Raw genomic sequence first — 25,435 nt, forward strand, 5'->3', positions numbered from 1 at the left:
GATTCTGGAGGTTCTCAATACAGCACTGAGTTCGATCATAAGACGTAGCCTGCCATCTAATCTGCAGTCAAATGTGTGGCCAATTTTTAATTTTAACCTCTAGGTCTATTATTATTATTTTTAATTTGATCATTTTGGAGATTTTTATTTCCATAGAAAGGGAGTGCAAAGTTATTTAATGGATATGAATATGTCCTTTTTAAAAAAAATAATAAAAAAAATAAAAAAAAAATCTAGAGAATAAATATATAATTTTTGTCATTATTATTTTGATTATTATTATTAAGCATTTTGGGATCCATGATTTATTTATTTATTTATTTATTTATTTTTATTTTTTTTTACCAAACCCACATTCAGTTCTCTGCTACCCCCTAGAGGAAAATTGTAATATGACATAAACCCCCAAGTGAAACCTAGATAAAAATCTTTAATGACATGATTGCAGATGGAGGGTGAAAATCTCCATTGTAATGAAAATAAAAGAGGCACAGCAGGCAATTCTGCTAGTTCCATAGTGTGTCTAATAGAACATCCAGTTGTCTAGCAAATTATCCTGGAAGCACAATTGAATAGAAAGAACCAACGATTTGCTTAAGGAAGATTTTATGAATCTGGTGAGAATATGGCACGTCCACGAGCCCACCTTAAACTTAAATAACTAAAAGAACATGAACTGATTCAGGAGTGCATGAATTGATTTCTTGTTTTCCTTGGAAAAAAAAAATATATATATCGCATAATAAAGCTTCATAGAGAAGAAAACGTATCAAAATAAATACAATATTGCACCTTCAATAGAATACAACAGCACTTAACATAGAAAGGCGATTACTAAACATTATTATAAATCACATCTGTATTATGGTGCACTATACACAATCAAGTGTGCAAGCTCTATAGAACGTGTTAGCCTTAATCTATACAAACCATTTCCTTACAGCTGGAATTAACAGTAGAGACTGTTTCGACATATTTACAGTGCATATATTAACCAACAAAAACCTCACGTATACTTGTATACCCTGTAATGCCAGCTAAGAATACAATTTAGTTCTGGGTGTCTTATCAAACATATACTTTATCCTTATTCGAAGGAAAGATCATTATGAGAAACTTATGCAAAGTTGCAGATCAACTGCGATATCTTATGACCAACACAAGATTCTTATTGCAAGTAAAATATCTTAAATGTTCCAAATAGGCCTACAGTCAAAATGCAGAAAAGTGACTTCATTAGTTCCTACACCTAATAAGAACTTCCACTCTAATATTCTGATACTTAAAATGATATTTGTTTGTCTTTTAAATTTGCATGCTAATGCAAACTAAAGAAAATGTATGGGGAACATTCGCTTTTCTAGTCGCTTCAATGTATTCTTCCTTACTGATTATTTTAAAGAACTGATATTTCTGTGTTACTCGATGTCCTAATCAAATAGAAATCATAGATGTCCTACGATAAAGCACACTTTTACAATAAACATGGTACATGACACTGCTATTTGACACAGAAGTCTCATGCAAACAAATATATAGAAATGAAACAGCAGTCTAGTAAGACCACAGGGATGCTTCAGTAGTAACAAATGGTATCATACTAAAGTCATAGAAAACTTGTTCAAGTGTTAGTTTGTACAATTAGAAACAAAAAAATAAAATGACACTAATCATGCAGTGAAACACGTATCCAAAATCAAGCAAATTCACCATGCATCAGAATGTCACTGCTTCAGGAAACCCCTTCCTTCACTTTCTTTCTGAACTGAAAAACCATTTGCTATGATTGCAGTTTGAGTGCAACTCTTCAGCAGCCATTTTCCCGTCTCCTTAAAATGTAAACAGTGCTGTCGAAAGAAGAATATTGCTGACACATCACGTCTCCGTCCTATTGTAGCCATTCACCACAAGGCGAAATGCCAGCAAGCTATTACCCGGCCTTGCTTCACCCACAGTGAACACTTTATGGAAGTCCTGTTTTGCTACTTGACTCTTTTTAAGATGCCAGAAGTTGCCTCTGCAATGAGAGTTGCATACCTGATTGTGCCATCAATGCAATAAGAAATGGCTTTTTTGTTTTATTTTGTTTTTGTTTTTTTTGGAAATCTTAAGAACCACCTGAAAATTTTCGACCACTACAATTCTTTTGGCACCAGCACTCGTACTGAAACAACACATTCGCAGGTACTCTAAAGCTATGCTAAATCACGGGGAAGGAAACCCCTTCATTACCGAGCTCATCCAGACAATGCAGCTCTGTAAAATGTGCACATCTCCTGAAGGAAACGACTCCTCGAGCCTCACAGGTCCACCATGGCGCTCTTGGCCAGCTCTTTAGTTCCCTGGAGAATTCTCTTCATATGACCCACCTTCGAGATCCCCAGATCCTGTGCAAATAATAATGGCATATTTGCAGTTTGTATATTGTACATACATCAGTTTGACACAGTACTAATTCCTTTTTATAATAACCAATAAGTTGTGTAAGCAGATACAGACTTAAAAGTGATAAAATGTTGTTGTTATGCCTGTTTAAGTAGATACATTCATTACTTACTAAATATATGGACTTATTAATATGGACTTAGTAATATGTGTGTTGCAAAACTATATACTGTAGCAACGCTCCATTCTTTTACAAAGCAAATTTGAACGCTATTACTATATAACACATTTTGATCAGAAGCTAAACCTAAACAGCAAATTAACTGTTGTAACACTTAAAAACACTATTAACTATTAATAAATAAATAAAAATAAATATCCTCACCTACATAAAAAAATAAATATAAAAATGAAAATAATACTTTAAGAAAAAATAAATAAATTAATAGTAATAAAATTAGTAAAATTGAAACTAATAACATTTTTAAATAATATTATTTTCTCAAATCTGCACAAACTAATAGAAAGCACAGGTAATTTCCAGATAAATGACAGGGGCATGTGAAATGAGGGGGAACCTTTTCTATAATTCATCATCCTTGAAGGAACATGTTATATGCATTACACAGGGGTTGGACAATGAAAATAACACCTGTTTTTAGACCACAAAAATTTGTTAGTATGGTGTAGGCCCTATGTTTGTAGCCAATACAGCATCAATTCATCTTAGGAACGATAGATCCAAGTCCTGCACAGTGGCCAGAGGGATTTGGAGCCATTCCTCTTGCAGAATAGTGGCCAGAACATTATTTGACGCTGATGGAGGAAAACATTTTCTGGCTACAAAATAGCCTCAATAATATCCAGATCTGGTGACTGTGCAGGCCATGGGAGATGTTCAGCTTCAATTTCATGTTCATCAAATCACTCTTACACGTCTTTGTGCCTGTGTGTATTGGTGCATTATTATCCTGATACATAGCACCACCTTTAAGGCTACAATGTTTGAACTATTTGTTGCACATGGTCCTCCAGAAAGGTTTGGTAGTCCTTGTCAATGATGTGCCCATCTAGCACAAGTAGTGGACCTAGGGAATACCATGATATTGCAGCCCAAACCATCACTCATCCACCTCTGTGCTTCAGACTGGGCACACAACAGTCCAGGTAGTAAGCTCCTTTGGGGCTTCAGCACACCGTAACTCTCCCAGATGTGGGAAAGACCGTGAAAGTGGACTTAACAATACATGTTACACATTGTCCACAGCTCAAGGTTTCTGCTGCTGGCACCATTGAAACTGACTATAGCAGACTGACCATGAATAGTGACCCTGTGGTGCTTTCGACCAACAGTTTTGGTGTAAACAGGACAGTTGAGGTGTGCATTTAATTCTGCTGTCAGTTGTGGAATTTTTTAAAGTTAGTACTCGAACATCTCTTTCCAACAGCTTCCTCTTACACTGACAGTTACTCCTGTCGGGTGTGGTTCATCCTTCGTGGTGGTATGCTGACATTACCCTGTGTACTGTGGCTCTCGATTCACCACAAAGACTTGCTTTTCTGCTCACAGATGCTCCAGCGAGGCACACGCCAACAATTTGTCCTCTTTTAAACTCTGATTATGTTGTGTGGATTGCAGTATTTTATGTAGAGCTGTACTACTGCTCTTATTTATGCAATATGAAATCAGTGAAGCGCATATAAGTGTGAAGCATCTGACACTATAATTTCCATTGTTTCGGTTTCATTGTCCAACAACTGTATATGAGTGAAGGTCTGGGGAAGCCTGCCAGATGTCACCACAGCTGAATTCTGGTAGCCAAACACATTTTTTTTACTATGCTATAGGCAGAAAACCTGCTTCTTTTGGACTAGAAGTTAGCCGCAGCAACATGTGATGGGTTTTTCCAAGGCTGGCATGCATGTCATATATGATTTTCTTTTTTTTTCTCTTTCTTTTTAATCATGAAGACTGTTGATACATTCAGCACAGATAATAACTGAATAACATACAACTGATGCTACAATAAAGACACTAGGGAAGCCAGGTTGCAGATGAGGTCTTAATTACTGGATGTATAAGCGCTATATAGAAAAGACTTGTGTTTGTGGCGTAGTTCTGCTGGTGTGATTTATGTGACATTTGACACAGTACAAGTATGAAAACCTAAATATACTCAACAAGTGCAAATGATAAAATACAATGATGTGGAAATGGTCAATGATGTTTTCAGCTACTGATTTAAATATTAATTCAAGGATATTCTTCATGGCTATGAAATTGTAGTTCGGTTTGGCAGCAGATTTGCACTTGTTAGATACATTTCATCTAATCTCTTCTTGTTTCTGCCACACACACACATTCACACACGTACACCTTGCTGTACTCAAAAAATGACACAAACAGAGGCATGCTCATTCACATCTTAGCAAATGACACCGGTGAACTTATGTGTCTATAACAAACAACAGGAGCTGATGCATGTGTCACACCATGCTGCAGGTGCAGTCACACTTTTAGCTGCCCTCAATGTGAGCGCATTTCCCCTCTTCACCCTTTCACCTCTCACTGACTCTATTCTAATCTCAACACTTTCCAAAGCCTTATCATGGCAGGGCCACAAACAGTTAGTTAGCATGTAAGTAGGTTCAAGTCCAAAACGACACTCGCACAAAGGAAGCCAAGCAGAGCAGTGCAGCACAAAACAGCAAACAGGGTCAGGTAAAAAAGGACAGAAAAGATACAGAGACAGAGTCAGTGAAAGCTAAAGGAAGAGAGATAAAGTTCTGCTTATTCTGAGGGACATTGTGAGGCACGAAAGGGGCGTGTGTGTATACCTTCAGGTCCCTCCTTTCCAGATGCAGGAGCTCGGAGCCGCGGATGTCGTGGCGGATGAAGGTGTCTTTGTATTCCCCCAAGCTGAGCTGCTCCAGCCAGGCGCCCACCTCCTCAGTGCCCCACCTCTGAACTACACAAGTCAAGAGCAACAAGGCCCCTTCAGTCTCCAAGCCCCGTACAGGCCGCGAAGGACATGAGCAAATGGAGTCAGGGGGCCGAGGTAAAACAAAATAAAACAAAACAACAACAACAACAACCACAAAGGAGGGAAGGAATCAAAAAACAGAAAGAGAAGACACAGAAAGGAGTGGCGGCAGCAGCTGGCAAAAAGAGGGTTAAACAGGTTTTGGTTTGGTACGAAGTCTCTGGTCACTGGCACACACCCAGAGGGTAATTTCTGGCATGCAGGTTATCAGAGTGGGACATTCACCACTGCATTCAGAGCAGACACAGGAGACAGCAAGAGAGAGAGAGAGAGAGCGAGAGAGAGAGAGAGAGAGAGAGAGAGAGAGAGAGAGAGAGAGAGAGAGAGAGAGAGAGCAGGGAGGACGGGAGGTTTAAGCCTGTGCACCCTAATGATCTATGTCTGGACCCTGAACCATGGTTTCAACTGTCATCTCCCATCCAGCCATACACTTGCTCATCCACAGGCAGGAAGCCATGCGTCAGAGATACATTATTAAACTTATATGCTGACATCATCCCACATCACTACTGAAACACCAGGGCGATTTCTGTTACTGCATATGCACTGATTTGTAATAGTAATATAGATGTTATATAAGGTATCTAATCGTTTAAAATATTTTTTTAGACATTTTCTATAATTATAACTCGCTGCATTTTATACATTTCAAGAGTCTAGTGGTTTCAACCTGAATCTGCTGGAATTATGGATTTTATTTTGTGTATGTATGTTAATGGTGAGTTTAGTCATAGTGGTTTGTGCCTGCTGTTCACGTGTGGACACATGAGACTGTATCTGACTCACAGGACAACATCATGTACAAAGGAAGTGCAGGATGCTCATGGATGGTTGGGTTGTATTGAGGATGTCACAGAACAGAGAACTCTTGGGAGGTGGGATACAGATGCTACATGAAGATCTATGGCACCAAACACGCCTCATAGCACTGCCGTGATGGATTTAAGAGGTCAGACATGTTATTTCACGCTGCACTATGGCATTAGGTGAGAAATCGGGATTGCCTCTCAGTACGGTTTTGGCATTCCTCTCAGCTGCAAACCAAACTCTGGCAACACTATGATCCATAAATGCAATCTTCTAATGTCCAGTGAATATCTTTGTCAGAACAGCCATGTGATCTTACCTGACTGTGGGCTGGACTTCTTCAGTGCTTTCTCCTTCTTGAACTTTGGCACAATACGGAACATGCCACTTCGGCTGTTTCTCTTGCCATACTCCAGGGAGTGGTCCTATCACAAACATAAAATTTAAATAAAAAATATCGTTCTCAGGAAAATGCTGGACATGATGGAAATATTGGGTATGCTGGAGATGAGCATGTTGGTGTTTCAATGCTGCACTCATCAATAAGGGAAATGTTGGGCATGTTGGTCATGGGTATGCCAGGACGGTTGGTAATGAATGTGTTTAAGATGATTAGGTGCATGTTGGTGATTGGCTTTTCAGTCACCTGCGTTGGATGATTCGCTGACATGTGATTGCCATCTTTGTAATAACTATTTTGAAGACGTATGTGTTTGTTATGTTGGTAATAATCATGTTGGGTATGTTGGACATATTGGTGATGGACATGTCTGTCATTATGAGCATGTTTAACACTGATGATGGTGCATGTTGGTGATGGACATATCGATGATGGGAATGTTGAGAATGGGAATGAAGATTTGTTTTATGTGATAGATTTTCTGCGGTTATTTATTTTAGCAGTGGGCAGTGATATGCATGTTGGTGATAGGTGTGCTGAGCTTATTGGTGATGAACATGCAGGTGTTGGGTATAATGGCAGTGGGTATGTTGGTAATGGCCATGAGCATGCCATAAGTGATAAGTATGTTGGATGGGTGTGTATAATAGAATTCTAGCTGTCAAGGATTATTACGCATCAAGTTTTTTTTAATATACAGTCACAGTCACACTTACCTCCTCATCATTGGGCTGGAGAATGTGATAAAGCCACGGGATCTCAGTCAGCTTGCCCAACTCCACCTCAACACACTGCAAAGCACTGGACAATAACTCCTCATCAGGAGGCTCCAGTTGCTGTACAGACATAATTACACAACATGAAACAGGACCCACCATGACAGATATAGAATACAATGCAAGCAAATGTAAAATTTTGCTTTCAAATTTGCTTTACCAATGATACCCGTCCCACTAGAAGTGACTCAGTCTCGTTGTGCAGGGCCTTCACTGTACTGGTCACCTCAATGGCTGTGTTCCTGGTCAGACTCTAAAGGAAATATATACAGTAGATTGCATCACAACAAACCTTTAGGCAAAGCATGTGTGCATATGATATGGGTCAACTGCAGTGTATTATGTTAGATGGCTATCTCACCTCAGGGAACTTGGGGTGAGTTTTGTTGATGGCATGAGACGCTGCATTTACAGCATGAGCAAGCTCTTGTTCCAGGAGCCCATTTGTCTTGGCTGCCTCACAGATCCTGGTGATGAGCTCTTCAGCTGCACGGGCACACATCTGGACAAGTGCAGCTTCTTCCTCAGTGGCTAGATCTACAGAGTGTTGAGAGTACAGGTGTGGCCTCAGTGGAGGCTTGTCATACTTCAACTTGTCCTCCCAGGACTTCAGCGTGTTCTCAAACGCCTGTGGGGGAAAAACAAGGACAGAATGTTCAACTACAAGCAGCAGCACTTGGATTGTGTCCAGTCTGCACCTGCACACTATCACTCACCCTATCTCTGGTCAACATCTGGGCTCTATTCTTGTGTTGGATCTTAATAACTCCAGGAGGCTGGATCCAGGCTTCTCCGTCCACTTGAATAGGCACGCCTTCATCTCCCAGGATGGTAATCTTTACTGTACGACACTATGACAATGACAAGAGTTTAACAGCATGTGAGGATTTCTCTACAATCTTGGGGACTAGTACAAATGATCTATGCCACATTTTTGAATGTAAAGTTCACCTGCGCAATACGGTGGTGCTGGAGCTTGATCACTCTGGACACTGCCATTTGCATACTCCCAAATACAGCCACTACCTCCAAGATTTTATCATCGAATGATGGCGCACAGAATATCTAAACGGAAAAGAGCAGAGTGCTGTTATTCTTTTTATTCATTCCATCTGTATTGTTGCAGGAGAAACATTGGAAGAAAAATAATCAAACATTTCTTTTGGCTCACTTTTACAGGAATGAACCACTTTCAGAAATTGAGATTCAGTCGATAATTTCCATAAACCATGTAGACCATGTTTGTAGTGTGTGTATACATTTGTTTACTCGACAAAGAATACTGTGTAATAAATTATTATGGAAAAACTGGCTAAATCCATGAAGCCAGTTAGAGTTACTGCAGCAAAAGAACGGGGCCAATACAAACAATTTACTTGTTTAAATCATTTATTTCAGATGAAGGTTCATTGGAAGTGGAACCTCCCATGGAGACTGGGCAGCCAGAGCAGGAAACAATAAATATCGCAAATCAACAAATTTAGTGTTAGTGTTATAACTGTCCTCAGAAGCAGTTAAAGGTAAGTAGGAGAGAATGCCTTCAGTGTGGGTTTTCTTATCCAGATAAATACTGCACTGCCAATACACATTCTTATTATATATTCAGATATTTACAAGGGAGATCAAGTGGTCAGTGTCTGCTGTAGTGTAAGATAGATATGTACACACAGCTCTGAGTGCATCCTTTCTGAGTGTTTGCTTTTATGTTTAAAAGCAGGTGCCAGCGTGGTTGGTGTTGTGAACACAGCATCAGTCTGTGGCCAGAACCATCAGTTTAAACCACTCTAGACAAGTCTGAATTGAGTATAGCCAGTTCTGTGCTAGGCTTTGGATCAGCAAGTGTTTATTTGCTATGAAGATCTGCCAACAACAGAAATATAACTCGGAACAGGCTGGGATTTGTGTGCTAAAAATATACGGACAATGAAACGCAAGTCCTTTTGCTTAAGAACTGCTCATAAGCATTTGGTCATGGTCAGCTCATATCTGACTTTAGAGAATGCACATTGTCAATATTCAGCACCTTTTCTAACACTGTACAAAAACCTCTGAAAAGTCTTGTGTGATAAATGCTGACCTGGAGCTGGTTGCGAGTCCTGGGTATTGTAACTGTTGTAATTGCACACTGGACTGGATGCAGGTACAGAGACATGACAGCCCACCAAATACATCACAGAAAGATTGCTCCTCTTAGTGATATCAGCTGCTCATCAGATTCACATTAGGCTGAATAATGCTGCCGTCACTTGATGAGATTCCACTGAGAAGTTGCACATGAATGACCTCGCAAATTGTTATTACTACCAGGAAATTCCGATATTTTTGATCCAAATTTGATTTAGACTTTCAACTAAAACTTTCTTTCCTGAATAGAGAATATATTTGTAAATTTCATATTGGGATGAATAAAGTATCTATCTATCTATCTATCTATCTATCTATCTATCTATCTATCTATCTATCTATCTATCTATCTATCTTTATATCTATCTATCTGAATGACAGGTTTTGTTCATTTTTCTAAATGCAGCTAATTCTTCTCAGAGCCTATTCTATTCATATTGTTGTTGTTGTTATTCCTTCGGCCGGCTGCTCCCTGTTTGGGGTCACCACAGCGGATCATTTGGTCCGTATGTTTTGATTTGGCACAGGTTTTATGTCGGATGCCCTTCCTGATGCAACCCTCTCATTTAATCTGGGCTTAGGACCGGCTGGATTAGTGCCCTGCTTGGGAATCCAACCCGGGTCACAGCAATGAGAGCACGGGATCCTGACGCTGGACCACCAGGAGGCTCATTATATTCATATTTATGTATTTATATCAGCAACCATTCTATACATGTTTTATATTTTGGAAAATTGCTTGTATTTGACCAAAATCCCTTTATCATTAGCAAGAAAATAAAGAAATATGTATAAACATATATGAAATATGTCCATGTTCTACAACAATGCATGTGAACATGACATACTTGTAATTACCACTTAGTAGGATAAATTCCAGTGGCAAATGAAGGCAACGTTAGATTGACAGATACAAAAAAAATTAATAGGAAATACCCATAGTGAAGTATTAACATTTATTCCTGGGCCACACTCCAAGATTTCAACAATACCAACAATGCCATGAACAATGAACGTCAAATTCATAGCTGTAGTACAGCCATTTCCACACAGAGAGAGGACGAGAGATACAGGAAGAGAGATAAGTGATTTTTTGGGACTCTTACATCATCCTCTTTGGTCCCACCCCAGAAGTTGGTTCCTCCTGCGTAGCTGGGGATGTTCAGCACAGCAATGCCCTGGAGACTGGGGAGCGGGATGTACTGTCCATCACACTGAGGAAACCATCACACACACAAACACACAAAAAAATTTTTTTTTTTCAGCAAGCCATGAATGAAGATCAGTTTCCTACTGATTCTATATACAGAACCAAACCAATGCACTGAGAGGGACACATATAAACATCATTTGAGTCATTAGTTGATTGTAGACGGTGTATTATAATGTAACGTAATTTATAGGCCCTGTCTTCTCTAACCTCTAACTGCACTTTTTGCTCCAGGTTCTTGTAGGTTCTCTGCAGTAGCTCTTTAGTGCCTAAGACTCCGTACCACATCATATTTTTGGTGCGACTCCTATCACAGGGGAACATAAAAAAAAACATTCACATCACCTAAAAATGAATAGAAAATAGCCAGAGAGGAGAAGAGGTTCTGACCTGCATTTCTCAGGATGTTCTTCACGCTTGTTGTTAAACTCCAGTGAGATCTTTGCATCCAAGCCGATCCCAAAGTAATTGTTCATGACGCACTTCTCCAGATACCCCTCTCTACAAAGATTTATAAGTATAAATAAGCATAAATATAAATATTGTATAGAAGCATTTGAAGTTGTTGCCATAATTATTGGCACCCTTTGTGAAGATGGAGAAAGAGGTTATGTGGTTAATTACATTACTTTCACACTTTTGAATATTTAAGAGAAATCAATTTATTCCAAGAAAATGTAAAAAAATAAAGTGTAAAGAAGATGAATTTATGTGTTTACTTAATAGGTACTAAGTTCACAAAAAAGTGTGTGTGTGTGTGTGTGTGCAGGGGTGGGAGGGATCAGTGGGGGAATTAAGAGGTGTGTCAGGAGATCTTACAATGAATCAGGGTCAGGGTCAATGAATGGTGTGGCTCCAAATGGATCAATGTTGGCAAGTAGCATCTTGCTGATGATTGAGCTTCCAGCTATGGAGGCAGCGAGGCCTGCACGCAAGCCTGAAATCCAGCAGATCAGAAAAGTGTCATTAGCAGCCTTAAATACCTCAATATAATTCCATTTACTCTATTAGAGCCTTTTAATAAATAATGAATCTTTATTCCCTCGTGGATCATAACTTAATATCAGAGTAATCATACCTGGACAGATGATGCGAGTGTTGAGGACAGGCAGGTTCTCTTTACTTGTTGTGAATGGAGGAATGGAGAAAGAGCCGCAGGACTGTGTGCTGCGACTCACACGCCTCTCTGTAGGCGAACAGGGTGACTTTGCCGCTATAGGGACGAAGAAAGATGGCACGTTAACATATAAGCTTAAGACAGCACAGGAGAGTCACAGAAGAATCTTCTCTCTGTGATAGCCATTTTGTGATAAAAAGAAAAAACAGAAGACGACAAATATACCAGCAAGTATAAATTCTACAGTAAGATGAAAAACTAAGATGGAGGACAGTATTGATGGGGTGCAAGGACTGGAAGCTACGAGGGGATGGGATAACCTACAATCTGCATCTATGTATAGAAGGCGTGCCTAATAAAATTGAGTGCAAATGAGTGTAACTACAAGGCAGCTGTACCTTATAAAGTGACCACTGACTGAATACAGTGAATACATCTGAGAAAGAGTGAAGGTAAGATTATCAAACTGGCACCCACAAACAGTTGATTGAATGCTTCATCACAATGTTCGTAGTAATTATTTTTACATAATACAATCATTTTGATTCGATTATAATCTTTTTTAAAAAAAGGTTAATATTTCAAATTAATTTCACATAAGTGACCAATAGCAGATAAAGACATTGTAATGTTTTCAGGAGCCTTTTATTCAATCCTGGGCAAGTAGCTCTGTCTAGCTCACAATCGCATGGTCCTTATAGAGACAAATATATTGCTTTGGAATCCATAACCTAAATGTAGAAGCTTCCAGACTGTGAGCACAGCAATCCATCAAAGGTTTAGGGTTAAAAAGTAAATTAAAAAATAATACAGAGCCAACAATAAACCATATATATCACATATATCTCTCTTTAATATATATTCCATATATATTAAAGATAAAAATGAGTTATGTGAATACTGCAGAAGGAAAAAATATACCCAAACAAAATTTTTTTTACTGTTCAGCGCATATTTCTTTCTTTTAATTTTGTATCACACACAGAAACAGATTATTTATACAACTGTTCATAGTTTGCTTTTGCCACTAGAGGGCACCATCATCACTCTTTCAGAAATCAGACACCTTCACTGCCAGACTTTTCTCTAAAACATACTGAGAGAAGACGCATTTAACTTCCCATTCTGATACCACATACCACATACTGCATATATATACGCTCATTAGTTGTTGACTGAAGACTTTATATTGCGTGAGTGCAATTTGAACTCACAGGGCAGACTCTCCAGCTCTTTAGTGTCCTCGTCCTTCTCATTGTCCTTGTTTTCCTCCTCTATGTCCTTTTTGGTGTCTGTAGGAGACTGCAGGTCCTGTTCATCTGTATGAGCATTCTGTTCATCCACCACTAGGGGGCAGAAACAAGACAATATCAATTTTTAAGATGAATTTTTACAATTAATGAACTGCACAAATCCTAAAAAGAAAGATCCATTGTGTTACAATGGTACGAATCAGAAAAGGAGGATACTACACATCCACTAGTGCTTGCTAAGATGCAAAGGTAAAGCTGATTCTAGCAAATCATTATAATCATCTCTGGCTTGTAATTATTACTTTTCTCAGCCTGCTCGATGATCTGCCTGACCGCTTTCTTCAGGCTGTTTGCACGCAGCATGAGCTGCTCACGTGGCCGGAAAAGCTTGTGTGGAGAATCTTTCTCCGTTACGTTCTCCTCCATTTTCTCCTTCAGCTCCGTCAGAGACTCTTCACTGAGATCCTCCTCCTCCAGCTCCTCTTCCTCCAGCTCCTCTTCTACAATAGGGGGAGTGGTGAGAGAGGGAGGACTTATGGCCTGAGCCTCTGTGTTCAGGGTCTGCAAGAGTGAATCCAGCTTCTCATTCAGCACTGCACACTGCACAGAGAGGAGACACGAGTCAGTATGCAGCTCAATTAAAAACTATTCCTATTAAGATTCGAAATAAGCCTGAACTGACAGGTTTCTACTAAACAGAATTTAATTACATAATATACTTCAATGTCAATGTCTCAAACCAAATTTCCTGTAAAGTCTAGACAAAGTATGTTTGTGTAACAGTGATTTGCTCATGCAGCATGAGTTACACAAAAATAAACGTCTTAAAAATGGCTTCAAGTCACTTGCTGGAAGTATATGTTTTAAACAAACAGCCTTCTGCTACATTCCCATGGTAAATAGTGACAAATCTCTCAGGTATTGTTATTTGTTTTGTTGATAAAGAAATAAGTCATGAGAGGGAGTAGGGCACTATAACACATGTCCCTGTGTGGCTTATTGAGTTTATAAAATGGAGACAAAGGCAATATGATAACTGCAATATAATGCCCAAAAAATAATTTCATATATTCTTAATTAGACTCGTGGTTAAGTATTTTTCCACCACAAAATATAGTCTGTCAAAAATAAGCTTAGTTTGCTAAATATCATATGGAAAGGAATAAATTAGGGTACTCTATCAACAGAACAACAGAATAATGATAATGTTTACCGGCTTAAATTAATATAAAATTCAGTCATTGTGTTACAGTCACAGGTGTACAGATGTATATCAATTACTCCCAATGACTTCAAACCAATTTTAGTGCCATAACTATAGATTACTGCTACACTGCTTAAGAAGAATTTCACACAATGTCAGCAGCCAGATTACATCTGGAGTACTATATACTTTACACATACTGCATGTACATTATACTTTTTGTTAAATGTATTTTTAAATTGAAACTGCAGCTCTACAAGCTCTACTTTTTATGCAAACACTAGTGAATAGGGTTATTCATTCATTATTCATTGAATAATCACAGGTAGAAACTCTAATTACGAGACTAGACTAGTAGCCTACACCGGTGTTCCGTTCTTTCGGCTGAATGGAAATCGATTTATCGGCCATTTTCAATCAGTATCAACAACTAAATTATTTTATGGCCACAAACCTGATAAAAAATTAGTAAGGACACTATTGGTTTTCAGTGTGAGATGCTTTTACCTTTGTTAGGATAACCGTATTATTATTATTATTATTATTATTATTATTATTATTGGTTGAAGGTTCGGGTTTTAGCACTTGGGGCATCTTAGAGAACAGAAATGGGTTTGATGTCACCACTTACTTATAATATAAACATTTCTGTGAAAAAACAAACTGTTTTTGTTTTTTTGTAACTGTTTATGAATATTTGGCATCTAGTAGGCTAGATCAAAGTAATATTTATGAAAAATTGCAATTTCTTAAACTGTCTACTTTCATATGAGCCATTAATCACCACTGTGGAGTGTGACATGGCAAAGGGGCACACCCAAAACAGGCACAAAATCCATTTTTTAGCCTCTGGGAAAAAGAGATAAGAACTTTATTGGAGCTAATTTGTATTTATTCTTAGCTAACTATTGTGTCAGAGGTTGTTAGCCATCATGCTGCTTGACAGTGTGGCAGGACGGCAGTCACGACTCTGTGCTGCATTGAAAATGCAGGATTTCAAATTCTTCCACAAAAAGTCAAGCCGAACTCATATAGAAGCAAGGTACAGTGCAAACATACCTTCACAGCCATGCTTTCTGCTTCTTCTGTGTTCTCTGTGCTCTTTTCATAGGACTTCCCAACTCTGGCAACAAAGTCCTTCACTGTTTCACACAGGATCCTGAAGGTGAGAGGAAAAGATTCAGTTTCAGTTTAGTTCCACTAACTGTGTGTGTGTGTGTATGTGTGTGCACTACTGGATGGGTTGACTTACTTTGCTGATGATATGACCACTGAGTGCTGATCTGAGTTGAGGATCTTTGTGAGATGAGCAGCAACTGAATCCTCATAATCTGATATCTGAAACTACAGCAACATGGCAGCATTACAGGAGGGTTTCTCAGGACTCTCAGGTTTACTAACACCCCAAATAAATGAATTTATATTCAGATAAATGTTTTGCCATTCAGCAATGAGGTTTGTACAAATTTACTACCTGCGCTATGGTGCATAGAATCACTGTGCCGAGAAACACTGAAGATTGAGTAAATAAAACTGCAAATGCTAAATGAATTTATTTCCATTGATAATGTCCTGCATATTGCACTCTTAGATAGAAACACGGCAGATCTATTAAGGCAAATGAGATTTCGGGGTTGGCTTTTTATGTACCTGGCAGTCCTCGGCCTCCTCGGGTGTGGCGGGACAGCTGTGTTTGGGAGGTATTTTAATCTCATACGTCATTATACTCCACCTGTGAGAAGCAGAGAGCAGGTGCATGCTAGCAAAAAATGCACACTTAACAGAGATGCGACAGAGATTGTTTGTCGAGTCAGCTGAGCTTCCTGTTTACTCAAGTGACTGGCACTGCAAGAATTTCACTTGGGTTTGCAACATAAAGAGTCTGTTAGGAAATAACCCTGAACTGTGTGAAAATCAATGTGTGTCAGAAAGAAACACTGCTGTCCCAACATGTGGTTGTAAACCAGCCTTAAACTGCTTTCAGTGTCTGTGACTGTGACTGTGTATAATATACGCAATATATATATATATATATATATATATATATATATATATATATATATATATAAACTATTATTCAGATATCTGACATTACATGTTATCAATATTAATATCCTAAAGAAGATGTTTGAAGGACAACTATGAAATCTTTAGGGAAGTGTTATCTCAGTGGTTAAGGCATTGGCCTTCTGATCAAAAGGTTGTGCTCAAATCCCAGAGCCACCAAGCTGCCACAGCTGGACCCGTGAGCAAGGCAATTAACCCTTAACTGCTCCGCTGTATTAAACATGCACCAAAATGTAAGTTGCCCTTGATAGGAATGTCAGCCAAATGCCATAAATGTAACAGTCTCATATATATATATATATATATATATATATATATATATATATATATATATATATATAGTGCTATATTTCCTCCCAACAGAGATTTAGACTGATGGTATCCTTAGACTGTGACCTAGTGTACCAGTATTGATGTATTCATTGATAGAGACTTCAAAGCACTTGCTCTGGATAAAGGCATCTGCTAAATGCTGTAAATGTAAGTATAAATGTAAATGGATGAACTCCGTATCTGTCCTGCTCATGATTATACATGATATATGGCTCATGGTTTTGTGATGGTCATAAGACCAGATGGTCTAATAAATGGCTGCACAAAATTAATTTGAATTTGTTGCCATATAGACTATAGATTTATCAAGTAACTTAAACTGTATATGTTCACCACAGCCTGTAGCTAAGGCATTTTCTGAGGTTTTCTACGTAGGTTTGATGTGTCTATAAAAGTGATGTGTTTGTACCTATCCAGCATCTTGGTGCTGGCTCGCTCCAGTTTCTCCAGTATCTGAGGGAGCTGCGTGTCATCATCACACGACGGCCCCCAGCCGAGCACACGGGCCAGGTCATTTCCCGTGCCCAGAGGCAACACACCCAGCTGGCACTGGCAAGAAAAGTAAACATCTTCAGTCGTCTTGTTCATACAGAACTTTTCACTTATTAACTAATCTATCTAGGAATAAAGACATACCTGTTTGTGAAGATTGAGTTTATCAATTTCAGACAGGACCCAGCCGACACTGCCGTCTCCGCCACATACAAGGATTCGGAAGTTATCAAACTTCTGAAATAAGCGGAGGCTGAAAAACATCATATCACTGATGTTAAGAACTTTACGGTTTGCATAATGAGACAAGAACAGCTGATAAAATGACAAATCTTACTGTCTATAGTCCCCGGTTTCAGCGGGACTCACCCTAAATGAGGTCCACCATTGATTAGGTCGAAGACCTGAGCGGGGTTGAGTAGCTGTTTGAAGCGGCGCAGAAATTTCACTCCTTGGTTGTCTCCACTTTTGGAATTAACAAAGACAAGAAGTGGACTGGCACATGATGGGGGACAGGTGGCTTTCCAAAAGCCTGTAGAGAAACAGAAAATACTACACTCAGTACAGTGTTTTCACAAGTATGAATCACTGCAGGAAAATCTTTATACATGCTTTTATACCTCAATGAATGTTACGTGAGAGTTATGCAAGGCCAATGACTAACAACCTATTAAAACAAAAAAAAAAGTCTGAGTCACATTGATTTGCACTAAGAGTATGAGTTCCCTTCCACTGAGCATTACAGTGCTAATGTCTGGAAGGATACAGAACAAGGAGGGGAAATAAAAACCATGTGACTGATATAATCCTTTAATAGAAATATGATATAATACATGGGATGTTGTAGCCCCAGCCCTGCCCAGCTGCCACTGTTGGGCCCTTGAGCAAGGCCCTTAACCCTGACTGCTCCATTAGCGCTGTATCATAGCTGACCAAGTGCCCTGACCCCAACTTCCATAGTTGGACTATATGAAGAAAGAATTTCACTGTGCTGTAATGTATATGTGACAAATCAAACCTTCTATTCTATTCTAAAAGGTGGTGTTTTGCTGTGATACCAGAACAAAGCTGATAAAAAGAGCACTACAGTGAGGTGAAGAGTGTATGGTTTGGTCTTATGTGGCGGCTTCTCAGGGTTTATTTACACACATGGCTCATCACAATATTGATTTATTTGTCAAAACTGAATGTTACTGATAGTGTTACTGTATATGGTATTCATGACAACTGAAATACATGTATATATCAAAATGTTTATTCCAATAAGCTCTTGATGGTTTAGGACATGGGTTCAGGATCCAGGTTCAATCTCGTATTTCAATTTAAAATGTTATGACAACCGACTCGGCGCTCAGTGTACTCCTGATATGTCGGGGGAACATCCCGGTGATCCTGTAACGTGTCAAAGATCAAAAACAAGCACATTCTGATTTATGGTAAGGAAAAAAATATAAATACCCCTGTCATTACAGTGTCTTAACATGGTCATAAATATTCATAAAAGTCTTGTAAGCAGAAATAAGAAACACACTTTACTTAAGGGTCAGCCAAATGCCTGCTGTAATAAATCAGATATTCATGTTAATGTTAGTTCAGGAGACAATGCAGAGCCTCTTTTGTGAAAGTGACCTTTATTTAACTTTCCGATGGAGCTAGAGAGTCAGATCTAACGCCAGTCAGTCCAGTAAGTGTAAAAACACAACAACAACCGAGCATTTGAAGCAGGTATTATGTTAATATCAGTAATACTGAAGGTGATCTTTTTACGTGTAACCAGAAAAAGACTTTCCAACTGTGCATGTTTGTTTATGTCAGTCGTCATTAAGGATTTATGTAGGTGTCATGTAGCTCCGTGAACATTATCCTTAAGTAAAGTAAACCACATAGGGTTTATTTTCCACCTCCAGCACTCACAACATGCAGATGCTCACTTAGTTACACTAATGGATCATTTTCAAAAATGTCAAGCCTGACTCTGAACAATACAATTAAGCCTGAATCTGAGCATGCCACAGACTTTGTACAGCGGCACAGAAGCAAAGATAATAACTAATCAACAATGAACAATTCTCTGGAACGCAAGAGAAAGTAAAGAGAAACAATCCTGAGCCTCTAAATCCCTCTATCTATTAGTATCACTTTGTGGTGTATTGATCTTTAAATGGATGGTTTTATTGGAACTTTAGACTTCAGGGTTCCCCTGTGTGTGTGTGTGTGTGTGTGTGCTTGTGAGTGTGTGTGTGTGTGTGCTTGTGAGTGTGTGTGTGCTTGTGAGTGTGTGCATTTGAGTGTATGTGTGTGTGTATACATGCATGTGTGTGTGAGTGTTTCAAACAGCAGGGCTAAGTGAGCTTCCCCACAGCATCTGACTGTCTGAGAGTGGAGCAGGTCACGTGTTAGCAGCATGTGCATTCAGCACTGTGGAAACACTTCAGCGTACACAGACAAAAAACTGATTTACAACAACATCTCCATGTACACGAGCATCTGTAGAAACATTAAAATGTGCATGTGTATCTACACTACACATGCGTTTTATCCCTCTCTTCCCTTCAATCATCCCATTCTTCATCTTTCCTTTACTGTTTCTCTCCACTTCTTCTCTTTTTCTTGCTTTTTCCTCGCTCTTTCTACATTCAGCAGAAGACTGAGTCACGAAGCTGTACATGTGCCGAAGGCAGTCAGTGACCAATTATGATGCCATTCTACTACCCACTACCCATTTAGCTCTGAGGAGGAATTCCTTTGCATGTGAGGGTCTGAGGATAGAGGGAGTACTTTATCCACCATAGTGCACACATGCGCACATACACTCCTTAAAATTACACAGTAAGTCAATGCTTTTAATGCTGGATTCAACTAAAACTCCATCCATCCATCCATCCATCCATCCATTTTTTGTAGTGCTTATTCTACACAGGGAACCTGGAGTCTATCCCAGGTGGGCTTGAGACAGAGCACAATAGTTCATTGATACACGATGGACAATTTACAGATGCCAATCAGCCTACAACACGTTTTTGGTTTGGGGAGGAAAGCAGAGTACCATGAGGAAACCTCTGAAGCACAGGTAGTACAAGGCAAATGAACTACCAACTAAACCTCAATGACCATCCCTAATTAAACTCAAAACTAAAAAACAATTTCCAACTTCTGAGTAGGAAAAACAAAGAAAACACCCCTTCAACTGAAGCTCTCCTGAGCCCTGAAGGCCACTTTCCTTTCACTCGTTCCCTCAGTCCACTCAGAAGTGAAGAACCCTATGTGCAGCACTTCAAATGGATGCCATGCATTATGTGTCGAGATAAAAATCATTCAGCTTCTAATAACGCGGTTCAGCTGTTACAATCATCTCCTCTGGAGTGGTGCTGGAGAAACGTTGTCTCATTTCACTACGTACTGCGTCAGCTATATATGACAATAAAAGCTTCGTGACTTGACTTGACTTTATTGTAAAGTTTGTTGCCACTTTCAATCTTTCTCTCTTGCTTTTTTCCCTCTTTCTATATCCTTTTTCCTAACACTCTTTCATTTGTTCTCTCATTCTTCTACTGTCACATTTTCCTGCTTTTCATCTCACTGTTTACTTTTTTCTCTTCCTTTCTCTTTTTCTTTTTAACATTTACCCATCTGTTTCTCCCAGTATTGCATAATCTCTCTCTCACTCTCTCTCTCTCTCTCTTTATCCTCTATGTTCTTTTGGTCTTTGTGTTTACTTTTCTTGCATCCCTTCTCCCACCCAACTATTTGAGTTACTTACAAATAGTGTATTTTCTTTAGGAAAATCAAATTTAGTTTCTATTGCCTTTGTGTTTGGCTGCAAACTAACATTTAGCTCTGATACACATTCCTGTAATAAAACAAAGCTCTTTCCCTCATGGGCTTTGAGGCCTGATCAATAGAGGGTTTCCTCAAAGATCAGGGCACACGCCTGCTGGCACGAAAACACCAAAGGTAACCTCCCAGCATGCAGCTCGATTAATAGATCTTTGCACTGCTACTTTTCGAAATAGCATTATATTTCGCTATCAGTAATGAGGGGCATGTAATTTCCTGGAAAACACACCTCTAGTGGCAAATGCACTAAGATGGCTGGCTGAGTAAACAGTCCAGCGATGAAGCCTCCGCATCAGGTTAGTAATGCATCAAGGAGAGGGAGAGGGAAAAAGAGAGAGAGAGAGAGAGAGAGAGAGAGAGAGGAACATCTACTGTTTGCTTTCATCTTGAATTTTCCAAGCTCATGGCCTATCACAGCCGATTATGTTTACATACACAGAAGACAGTTTGCTTGCAGGAGAAGTGACTTTCCATGTGGCACAGGCACAAGACCGCGCACTCGAGGAGAGAATGGAAACATTGTAAAGGGATATCACAACACAATGTGCTACTGTATCTTAGATGACCGAGAGAACACATCCTCCACATCCCTGATCTAATCACAACAGGTCAGAAGGCCAAGACAAGAGGTATTATTCTTTCTGCTGCTAGAGGGATTAGCAAACCAAATGCGCTCCATCTACTCCCAAAAAAAAAAAAAACCCTACACACAAATGCACAAGTATACTCAATCAGAACCCATCAATGCATCGCCTTCTGCAATTACTTTCAATCAGACCTCGGGTTACTGTGAAGAAGACTGATATAACCTTTTTGTTTTCATCTGCTACATCAATATTATTTATCTATTCTGACGGTCATTCAGAATACCTTAAAAAAGAAACCAATAAATGTTCATATAAGAGCTGGGCTAAAAATCAGAAAATTGTAGAAGTGTAGAAAAAAAAGGTTCTATGAATGAAACAGAGAAATCATTCAGAGTCCTACCATCAGAGTCAATACTGTTGAGGGCGGTGGGGGGGATGATGGATACTTTGCACTGGCCCAGAGGACACTTGCGGGGATAGAGATCCATGCAGGCTGTGTGTACCTGTTAAAGCAGAAACACATTCTGAGAAAGTGCTCACAAAGTTCAATCAACTAATAAAGAACAATTCTGTGTCCCACCAACTTTAATGCTTTAAACCAGGTGTCTTCAATCTTATCCGCAAAGGGCCGCTGTGGCTGCAGGCTTTCATTACAGCCAAATTGGACACACACTTTATCTTCGATTGGAGACTAAGGTGAACTGATTAAACAAGTCAAATCAGGAAATCTTGGTGAAACCCTGCAGCCATATCAGCCCTTTGTGAATAAGACTGCTTTAAACTGAAACTATAAATCTGCTGGTCTGTGTCCATTTTAAGAATATTAAGACCTTACCATAGCTTTGCACCATAGACAGCGCCAGTCTTGCAAGCGCAGCACGCTACCACACGTTTTGTCACACACAGCACACTTGGCACTGACTGGAAGGTTGCCCTCAAGCCACTGATGTGGCATTGCAATCTACAGAACAAAAACAGACACTGCATTATATTTGCTGGGTTCGTCTTCCTTTCCTTAGTTATTTTCAGTACTGTTGTCTCTCTCCTGGCGGCTTTTCTGAGATTCTGTTGTTAAGGCTGCTGCCCTCATCCCTCATGCTTCAATCCCTGCTTCAATCTCTCTTTCTTTCTTTTCCGCCGTCTCAGAATCCACTGGGTTGACCTTCCGTCACCTTCTCGCTCTCAAACTCTCTTTTTCTTCTCTTATATTCTTTATATAATTGTATTTCCTCTTCTTCTAGCTTTCTGATCTACCGTTGTCCTTCATGATAAAAAAAAAATGCATGATTTCATGCCTTCAGCTGTCACTCACCCCATCCTCATCCTCAATGATGTCTCTCCCAATAGATGCCAGTGTGGTCCATTTACAGTTGTTAGTGGCCCTGACAGCACACCTTTTGTGGGCTTTAAATTTACACACTGCAAAGAAAGAAAGAAGAAAAACAATTATGAGTTCCTTTAGCTGAAAGCCTGCTGTTTTGTTGTGGCAGTACAATTCAATCTTTCTATATATGAACGTGAATAACTAATAATAGAATCAAGCCTTAACCAAATCCTCTTCATGTATAGATGAAAATGGCCCAAAATCAATTTCAAATCTAGGAGGTGGATTTACATACATCAGGAGGTGTAGTGCAAAACTTGATGATACACAATTAGATAGATAGATAGATAGATAGATAGATAGATAGATAGATAGATAGATAGATAGATAGATAGATAGATAGATAGATAGATAGATAGATAGATACTTTATTAATCCCGAAGGAAATTGAACTCTTACTAAATACTAAATACACAGTGTGTGAGGCATAAAATGCAGTTTAAAAGCTGATGTAAAGTGCAATTAGTCCACCACAGACTTGTGAAAATGCTCATGACTAAAGAGGAACTTCTTTAACAAAGAAGGAACAGAGGAACAGAGGAAGTTCAGTAACAAAGACAATGTGGCAATAATAAAGGATGCTCGTCTTAAGTAATAATTCATGTAAAAAGAGAGCTGTGAATTAAACTGTATATTTAACGTGTTAAACTTCTTAGATATGTGAGGGAATTGATGTGCTGTTCCTGAGGCATGTCCGTTCGACCAGGACTATGGCTTTCCTAAATATAGTTTCTTCAGAAATATCCTAAAATATTCTTCTGTTATTATACATTTTGCCACAAATAGAAGCACCTGGTTCAGGGAGGTAGACAAAATCAGATTTGCAAACTGGCTACCACAATGTTTATTACAGCAAAGCGTATATATGTAATCAGTCACAATTCCCATTTCTCTGCCTGTATTTGTGCAGACTTCCCACTTTTTCAGAGCATTCTCCCTCACACAGTGCATATGAATGAGGAGAAATGCAGGCTGTGTGTTGACATGTTGACAGGATATCGTAAAAAAGTCCAAAAGAAAAATCCTGTGCTTACGATTTCACCAAATTAAGTGTTTTTCCACAGGAAAAAAAAACTCTACAGGTTGCATCACAATTTTTCTGGAGAAAAAAAAGCTGTAGCAAAATTAAGCAATTTTGGCCAGAATAAAAAAAAACCTCCAGGCTCAAACAGCTTATTGCATCAGGCCCGAAGAGTCCACTGTTTTATCAGTCAGACAAACTCCTGCACACACACGCACAAAAAGAATCCTGTGGGGATAAACTGTGTGTAGGTCATTTTAATCATTTGTATGGACCACCCAGGAAAGGTGTGAAGTGTGTGTATACCGTTTAAATACTGGCTTTGAAACTTAAGTTGCCAACTTAATCTTGAACTTTGGGCTTTATCTTTTGACATCAAGTGGCAGGCTCTGAATATACAGAGAGAATATAAGAGTAAATTGAGTCAACAGATCAACTTCCATATACGTACACACACGCACACACATTTGCAGGCTCTGTTCCACTACCCACGCTACTTGTGTGGGTGAGGAGCAATAAGCTAATGGCTGGCAACTCTCTGATTTCCTCTACTAAATTGCATTGCAGGTTTAATCAGATTAGAACTGTTCATCTGGCTGGGTCCACATTGAGAAATAACTGGCTGATTGATTGGCTGCAATCTTTTAACAACAGTTTGCCTGTTTCAGCCAATGAACCCAAAGTGTACAGTAAGCCATTTTTCCAAAACACCTCCTAATCAATGTAGATATCAGTCCTGATTACTAACCAGCACACTGCACAAAGACTAATCTCCTGCTGCTGGTCCTTGTTTTAAAGCCAGGCTCTCATAGCACAATGTATCCAGAAACCATACGCCTACACACAATGCGACATGCAAACACTGTGTCTGTGCTGCTGCTGTAAAGTTCAGTGAAATCGTCCTAGTTTTGCACCTGATCAGATCACTCATCTATTCCGCCATATGCCGCTGGGTCTCCAATTACCTGCTCAATTAGTCAGATTTGTAGTAACGATGCTAATCACGCTGGTGGGGTAACCTTTCTCTCACTGCATATCACACCCAGTGTTTCTGGTCGTTTCCTTACTGTAAGCTTCAATCCCAGAGAACTGTGCAGAAGCGATTGCAGAAAATGGGGCACAGGATTTGGAACATGCTGCGCCGACTTTGAGTTTTCACTCTCTGCTTCACTCCCTCTTAATAATAAATGAGGAGAGTCTCTGATGTAAAGTCTCAGAAAGCCCTCTCTTACCAAAGCCACATTAGCGATAAGGAAATGCCTCATCTCCCTATAGTTCTACACTTCAGCTGCAATCTGAGCTGATCATCTGCCCAAACATTCTCCATGGCTCTCAAAACAAGGTTCGAATCAATAAGGCTAATGTCATTCTCAGAGCTGTTAGCAAACCATTTG

The 25,435-nt window shown here is 39.3% G+C and overlaps 1 protein-coding gene across 9 annotated transcripts in view; it reads right to left on the bottom strand.

Annotated features, from left to right (window-relative positions):
* Positions 1-225: 225 nt before the first annotated feature.
* The window catches only part of dgkh (diacylglycerol kinase, eta), a 54,093-nt gene continuing 28,883 nt past the window's right edge, over positions 226-25,435 (bottom strand). For 7 of the 9 annotated variants that reach the window (XM_058391875.1, XM_058391879.1, XM_058391874.1 and 4 more), the window contains 24 exons: positions 22,949-23,055; positions 22,472-22,597; positions 22,037-22,139; positions 17,582-17,744; positions 17,357-17,465; positions 17,130-17,269; positions 15,971-16,052; positions 15,573-15,664; positions 15,380-15,479; positions 13,419-13,716; positions 13,078-13,209; positions 11,825-11,959; positions 11,566-11,683; positions 11,137-11,247; positions 10,957-11,053; positions 10,643-10,750; positions 8,364-8,477; positions 8,129-8,263; positions 7,774-8,040; positions 7,573-7,665; positions 7,353-7,472; positions 6,556-6,661; positions 5,224-5,354; positions 226-2,387 (listed from right to left, as the gene is read on the bottom strand). In XM_058391875.1, coding sequence (XP_058247858.1) covers positions 2,301-2,387; positions 5,224-5,354; positions 6,556-6,661; positions 7,353-7,472; positions 7,573-7,665; positions 7,774-8,040; positions 8,129-8,263; positions 8,364-8,477; positions 10,643-10,750; positions 10,957-11,053; positions 11,137-11,247; positions 11,566-11,683; positions 11,825-11,959; positions 13,078-13,209; positions 13,419-13,716; positions 15,380-15,479; positions 15,573-15,664; positions 15,971-16,052; positions 17,130-17,269; positions 17,357-17,465; positions 17,582-17,744; positions 22,037-22,139; positions 22,472-22,597; positions 22,949-23,055 — 3,074 coding nt within the window. In that variant the 3' untranslated portion in view covers positions 226-2,300. The remainder of the gene's footprint in view (positions 2,388-5,223; positions 5,355-6,555; positions 6,662-7,352; positions 7,473-7,572; positions 7,666-7,773; positions 8,041-8,128; positions 8,264-8,363; positions 8,478-10,642; positions 10,751-10,956; positions 11,054-11,136; positions 11,248-11,565; positions 11,684-11,824; positions 11,960-13,077; positions 13,210-13,418; positions 13,717-15,379; positions 15,480-15,572; positions 15,665-15,970; positions 16,053-17,129; positions 17,270-17,356; positions 17,466-17,581; positions 17,745-22,036; positions 22,140-22,471; positions 22,598-22,948; positions 23,056-25,435) is intronic. The other 2 variants (XM_058391877.1, XM_058391883.1) reach the window with 1 other exon arrangement.

This window comes from Hemibagrus wyckioides, linkage group LG06 (genome assembly GCF_019097595.1).
Source record: "Hemibagrus wyckioides isolate EC202008001 linkage group LG06, SWU_Hwy_1.0, whole genome shotgun sequence".
Taxonomy (NCBI): domain Eukaryota; kingdom Metazoa; phylum Chordata; class Actinopteri; order Siluriformes; family Bagridae; genus Hemibagrus; species Hemibagrus wyckioides.